At 29.4% G+C, this 6,293-nt stretch overlaps 1 protein-coding gene across 1 annotated transcript; it reads left to right on the top strand.

The window, feature by feature from the left end:
• The first annotated feature begins 364 nt into the window (after positions 1 to 364).
• Positions 365 to 5,975, top strand: APE2 (Glucose-6-phosphate/phosphate translocator-like protein). The gene is made up of 12 exons (XM_078997704.1): positions 365 to 759; positions 858 to 926; positions 1,490 to 1,555; positions 1,662 to 1,740; positions 2,505 to 2,625; positions 2,725 to 2,820; positions 2,926 to 3,038; positions 3,130 to 3,207; positions 3,318 to 3,434; positions 4,608 to 4,707; positions 4,801 to 4,901; positions 5,756 to 5,975. The coding sequence occupies exons 1-12, from the start codon at positions 482 to 484 to the stop codon at positions 5,771 to 5,773; spliced, it is 1,236 nt and encodes a 411-aa protein (XP_078853830.1). The 5' UTR covers positions 365 to 481; the 3' UTR covers positions 5,774 to 5,975.
• Positions 5,976 to 6,293: the final 318 nt, after the last annotated feature.

The raw sequence follows: 6,293 nt of genomic DNA, 5'->3' as shown, positions 1-6,293 counted from the left end.
ATTGAACAATTTATATACGAATGTTTTATTTATTTACCAATTTATATACGATTGTTTCGGATTCTTTAGTAATTTATTTAACATTATTTGATATTTTTTTTTATCAATTTTCATAACCAATAGGAATTAGACTATCGAGTTTCAACCAATTAAATATTGTTAACTATAAAATCTTATATATTTTTCTTAAAATAAAATATCACCGGATATATTTGATTAAAAATACAATCAGTAATTTAAATTGAAAATACAAAAATTACTAAATTAGCATTTAACCCTTTTATTTTGATTTAAGAAAAATCCAATCGAAGGGATTGAAAGTCCATGAAACATAATGGTGGACAAAACCACAACTGATTGCTACTCCTGAGAGCAAGCAAGATAACATCCCCTGTTCCTTCTGTTACATGGACACCAGCCATCACAGCCACAGGTAGTAGACTAGTAGCCCGACACCATTACCAACCATTTTCTCTCTATAATGGAGTCTCGAGTCCTGTCCTACGGGGCCACCGCCACCACCGTCGCCGGCGGCATTCCCAGGCTCACCAAACCGGCGGCCAGGCTCAACACCGTCGCCGTCTCATTCCCAGCCAGGCTCAATGCCGACGGAGGTAATCTCGTTTGCGGAAGGCAGCTTCGTCCGAGCTTACTACTAAACCTCGATCACTCCTCCGCCTCCGCCGTGCCGCTGCTTACATCGACGGCGAAGCGTGATGTTCTCAAACCGTGTTCCGCCACTGCTAGCGATTCCGCCGGGTGAGATCCGTTCGCCTCCATTTGAATTTGATTTTGGCTTAATCAGAACTGTAAACTGTTTTTAACTTACTTTTTATTGATTAATTTGATTTTTGTAGTGATGCTGCTCCGGTCGGATTCTTGGCGAAGTATCCGTTTCTGACAACCGGATTTTTCTTCTTCATGTGGTAGGTCACGTTAATCACAACGCCTTAATTAATACGCATAAATGAATTTTTCTGTAAATTTATTACACGAATCTACTTAAAATAGCGACACTTGTCCTAGAATCCATTGAGTATTAATAAACAAATAAAATACTCCTTGGTTTGTTATGAACTTTTAACGAATATTTTATGAAAAAAGTACGATTTTATATATGTTTTGAAGTTTGATGATCATTAACAAATAACTAAATCATTTTAGTATGAATAATTTAACTCGATTTATTAATCTTTTACGCTCTCACGATTTGCAAGTTATACGATTTTCCACTAATAACTTTTTCGTCATATGTTTTTGTTTACTCTAAGGTGACATCATTTCGAGTATACATTATTTTCTACCTAAAATAATATACCTTGGAATATATACTATAATTCTACATTCATTTGTTGAAAAAATTATGTCCAAATTGAATATTTTTATTTTGGGACAAAACTATAGTAGAATTTCACATAATATTAATAATATCTTGCATTATTAACTTGAATGATCACATGGTAGTGATTTAATGTGCTTTGTTTTGAAGGTATTTTCTGAATGTGATCTTCAACATCCTGAACAAGAAAATCTACAATTACTTCCCATATCCCTAGTAAGTTGTTGGATTTTATTTATTTATTTTATAATTATGTTATTCAGCAACAACAAAATATAAATCACTTTCCTTACTTTCTTTATATATATATATATATATGCAGTTTTGTCTCAGTCATACATTTGGCTGTTGGAGTGGTTTATTGTCTTGGTAGTTGGAGTGTTGGTCTACCCAAAAGAGCTGTAAGTAAATCTTCTCAAACTCATGCTACATTCATAATTATTTATTTATTTTTTGCAAAAATAGCAATGTGCTTTTAGAGCATCCACAATAGGAGCTTATTGAGTCAAATAAGCTATGGCTATTGTGAGATCTTTTTCACATTGCATTTTTCATGTGTTTTTAATACTAATTTTAGTTATTCACACTATAAAATGATATTGGTGGGACCCATTGTTATGCCTTTTGGTTTGTTGATGTGGTGATGACATGGAATCAACTGTTCTGTTCAAAATATCGGTTTTATGCAGAAAAGTCTCATTGTTTTGGGAAAATTTTTGATAAAATCCTACTTTTTTTTTTTGAATAGAAAAGTCACGATTATTTTTAACATTTTGCCCAAATTAATGAAAATGTCTTTTTTTATTTTAACAGGAAATGACAAACTATATGATTTTCCCAAAATAATGAGACTTTTCTTTAAAAAAAAAAAAGAAAAAACATTTAGGACTTTATCAAAAAGTTTCCCAAAATAATGGGATTTTTCTGTTAACAAAACAACATTTAGGACTTTATCAAAAAGTTTCCCAAAATAATGGGATTTTTCTGTTAACAAAAAAACATTTAGGACTTTATCAAAAAATTTCTCAAAATAATGAGACTTTTCTGTTTAAAGAAAAAAAAAACATTTATGACTTTATTAAAAGTACATTGGTATTTTTTGGTTAAATTGAAGAATTATAATTTTAAATATGAAAGAAATTGTTTGTGTGATTTTATTGTGTAGCCAATAGACTCGAACCTTTTGAAGCTTCTTATTCCTGTGGCTGTATGTCATGCTCTTGGCCATGTCACAAGCAATGTCTCATTTGCAGCTGTCGCTGTCTCATTCACCCACACAATCAAAGGTGACATCCTCATCCTCATCATCATCATCATCATCATCATCATCATCATCATTTTATTCTAATTTTTTTTTTTAAAATTTTGATTATTGTTTTGAATAGCGCTTGAACCGTTCTTCAATGCTTCTGCTTCTCAATTTATCCTTGGACAGTCGATTCCCATAACTTTATGGCTATCTTTGTTACCGGTTGTACTTGGTAATCATCTTTTTCTTTAATCTTTGTTTTGGAATTGTAAAGGAATGGAATGGAATTACAAAAGAATGGAATGGAATGAGTAATTACTCTCCAATTGCAATGCAGGTGTGTCAATGGCCTCATTAACTGAGCTGTCATTCAACTGGCTAGGGTTTATCAGTGCCATGATTTCCAACATCTCCTTCACTTACAGGAGTATTTACTCAAAGAAAGCCATGGTCTCACTTTTTATAACAATTCCTTTATTCTTCACCCATAATAATAATAATAATTAATTAATTACTAATTATACTTACAATTACAATGCAGACTACTATGGACTCTACCAACTTGTACGCCTACATTTCCATCATTGCCCTCTTTGTCTGTATTCCACCTGCCATAATTGTAAGCAACAAAATCTTTATATAAACAAGACTTGAAATTTTAATATATCAATTACTTTTTACATTTTTTAATTAAAATTTAAAATAATGTTTGTTTTTTTTGTTTGATAGTTGGAGGGACCACAACTTCTAAAGCATGGGTTTAGTGATGCAATTGCTAAAGTTGGTATGACTAAGTTTGTATCTGATCTCTTTTGGGTTGGAATGTTCTATCATCTCTACAATCAGGTATCAAAAATATATTTTATAAGTTTGCCAAAAAAAACTTATCTATTTTTTTAGGGTTAATATCATAGAAGACTTTATATTTTGTGTTTTTTCTAGATTAAACCTCAACTTTATTTTTTGCCTGAAAAAGACCGTTTTTTTCCGAAAAAAGCCTTCAACTTTGTATTTTTTTTTTTCGAAAAAAAACCCTCAACCTTCTAACTGTTTCCAAATAAACCCTCAACTTTTTAGTTTTTCTCGAAAAAACCCTCACATTTTTCAATTTTTTTTGGAAAAAAATGACTAGAAGAGCCAGATTGGAAAAAAATGAAAAAATACTATGTCAGTTTCAGGCAAAAAATAAATTTGAGATTTAATCCATAAAAAACACAAAATAGAATGTCTTTTATGAGATTAACCTTTTTTTTAATAAAACCATAAAACTCTTTGGTCAAAACGTGTTGGGTTCACTTTTGGTCCCTAACTTATTTTTTTAACTCGGAAGGTCCCTACAGTTTGATTTTGTTACGCGCTTGATCCCTGACTTACCTAAAAAGACTATTTTGCCCTTGATTTTTTAATTTATTTAAATAAGGTGGGGTACGTAAAGTAATGTAATGTGAGGTGGAAGTGAGATTTGCAGTGTGTTTATTTAAATAAATTAAAAAATCAAGGGCAAAATAATCTTTTTAGGTGAGACAGGGACCAAGCGCACAACAAAAACAAACAGTAGGGACCTTCCGAGTTAAAAAAATAAGTTAGGGACCAAACGTGCAAATTACTCCAGACCATAGGGACCATTCGTGTAATTTACTCTATATTTAATAGCAACAGACTTTCATTTGTTTATTCATTATACCAATATGTATACAAAATACAGTAAATAAAATGTAAGCATGTTGTTATTATGGGTATGAAAATATAAATTTGTTGCTATTATTAGCAAAAAAAAAATTTAGATTATATTGTTATTATCAAAGTAAAAAAAAAGTATAAATACTTTCATTTTTTTTTACACATTACAAACAGCAATATATTTACATGTTTTTACTTTTTACCAATAATAAAGATATGTAATCGCTAATATTGGTGGCAAAATGTAAGTAGATTGCTATTATAGGTATAAAAAAAGTAATTTTTTTTTTTTTTTTTTTTTATAATTAATAAATTAATTGTGTTGTTTTGGGTTGACAGCTTGCAACCAACACGCTTGAAAGGGTGGCACCTCTCACGCATGCAGTTGGGAATGTGTTAAAACGAGTGTTTGTCATTGGTTTCTCAATCATTATCTTTGGTAATTTATATATTTATATTATAGTATTTTATAATTTAACCTATTATTTTTTTATTATAAATTTTATAATTTATAATTGATGATTTTTTGTAGGTAACAAGATTTCAACACAAACAGCCATCGGTACATCCATTGCCATTGCTGGTGTGGCAATTTACTCGGTAGTCAAGGCCAAGATAGAAGAGGAGAAACGGGTAATGATTTTGAATTTTCAACACATTTTTTTTTACCAATTTATACAACAATATTTCTAATTATTACTTTTTTTTTTTTTTACTAATTTATACAACTTATACGAAATATGGTTTGATATTATTTTGTATTAAAAAAAAAACCATTTTGTTACGAAAAAATTGTATAAGTGTGCAATATTTACTTTTTTACTCTAACAAAGTTTGTTCCAAAAGTCAAAATTATATTAAATCCGATTAACGATAATTGTAAGACATTGAAAGATTCATTTTTGTTCATGAGATTTATTTTATTTCGTTACCTATGTTGTATGTTATTTTCGGAAGTTAATTAATAGACAAAGCATTTTTATTAAAAGATATATCCAACCAAAACATTGAATGAATTTTCGTTAAAACATGAGTACGAGGTAATGATTTCATACCCAACCACATTTTAATATTATTTATTTTTGGTTTTCTTTTTAGTAGTATGTTCAAATCTATTTTTTTTTTCGCTTTACGCACTATCCATATAAAATAATGTAGTTAAATGATCTTTAAAAATATTTGAGAAAATGAAGACCGTTTTATAAAAAGTTTGGATGCAATTGGGAAAAAAAAAATCTCATTTCTGTGATTAAATCAAAAGTTTTGGAGAAAATTACAATTTTGGTCCCTGAGTCTGTTCAAAAGTTATAGTTTTGAACTTAAATAGTTTTCTCTACCTCCAATTTTGGTTCTATATGGACCAAAATCGTTACACCAGTTGAAAAAAGTCATCAAAGTTGCAAGAGAAAATTATTTGGGTGCAAAACTGAAACTTTTGAATAAATTCAGGGAATAAAAATGTAATTTAATTTATTGTTTATGGACAGAATCCGAAGACAGCATGAGGGTGAAAGTGGCAAAGGGCATGAGGGAAGGAATGCAATTTAATTACTTGGTAGCAAATTTGCTACAAATGTGAAGTATTTTTTTTATCTTATTTGTGCGTCTATGAGAATAAACAAACTAGACTCCAATAATGTATCATTCTATATCTCTTTTACTATTATTAATATATATATTTCTAACTCTCATGAGTTTAGAGGAGTTCATGTTCTTGCAATTATAAACTTTTTCGTGTAGAACAAAATGTGGTTCTTAAAAGATTTATAAAATTATATTGAAACAAAGTTATAGTTTTGATCTTTTGTTTACTACTGATTAACCATTTGTAAGTTATTGTGTTGTGCTTGAACAAGAGAGAACTATTTATAATTTGTTATGACATTGATTCAAATCAAAACTTATTAGAAAATCATGATCTTTAACTTCTTGAAATAAAAATTGAAACATATTACCAAAAAAAAAAAAAAGACAAAATGTACATTTTATTATAAAGCCAATATATGAAAATTCGTAATATAAATC

Source organism: Lactuca serriola, chromosome 1 (assembly GCF_051521515.1).
Source record: "Lactuca serriola cultivar US96UC23 chromosome 1, Lser_US96UC23_V15, whole genome shotgun sequence".
NCBI classification, from domain to species: domain Eukaryota; kingdom Viridiplantae; phylum Streptophyta; class Magnoliopsida; order Asterales; family Asteraceae; genus Lactuca; species Lactuca serriola.
This window is presented reverse-complemented; position numbering and strand designations above follow the sequence as displayed.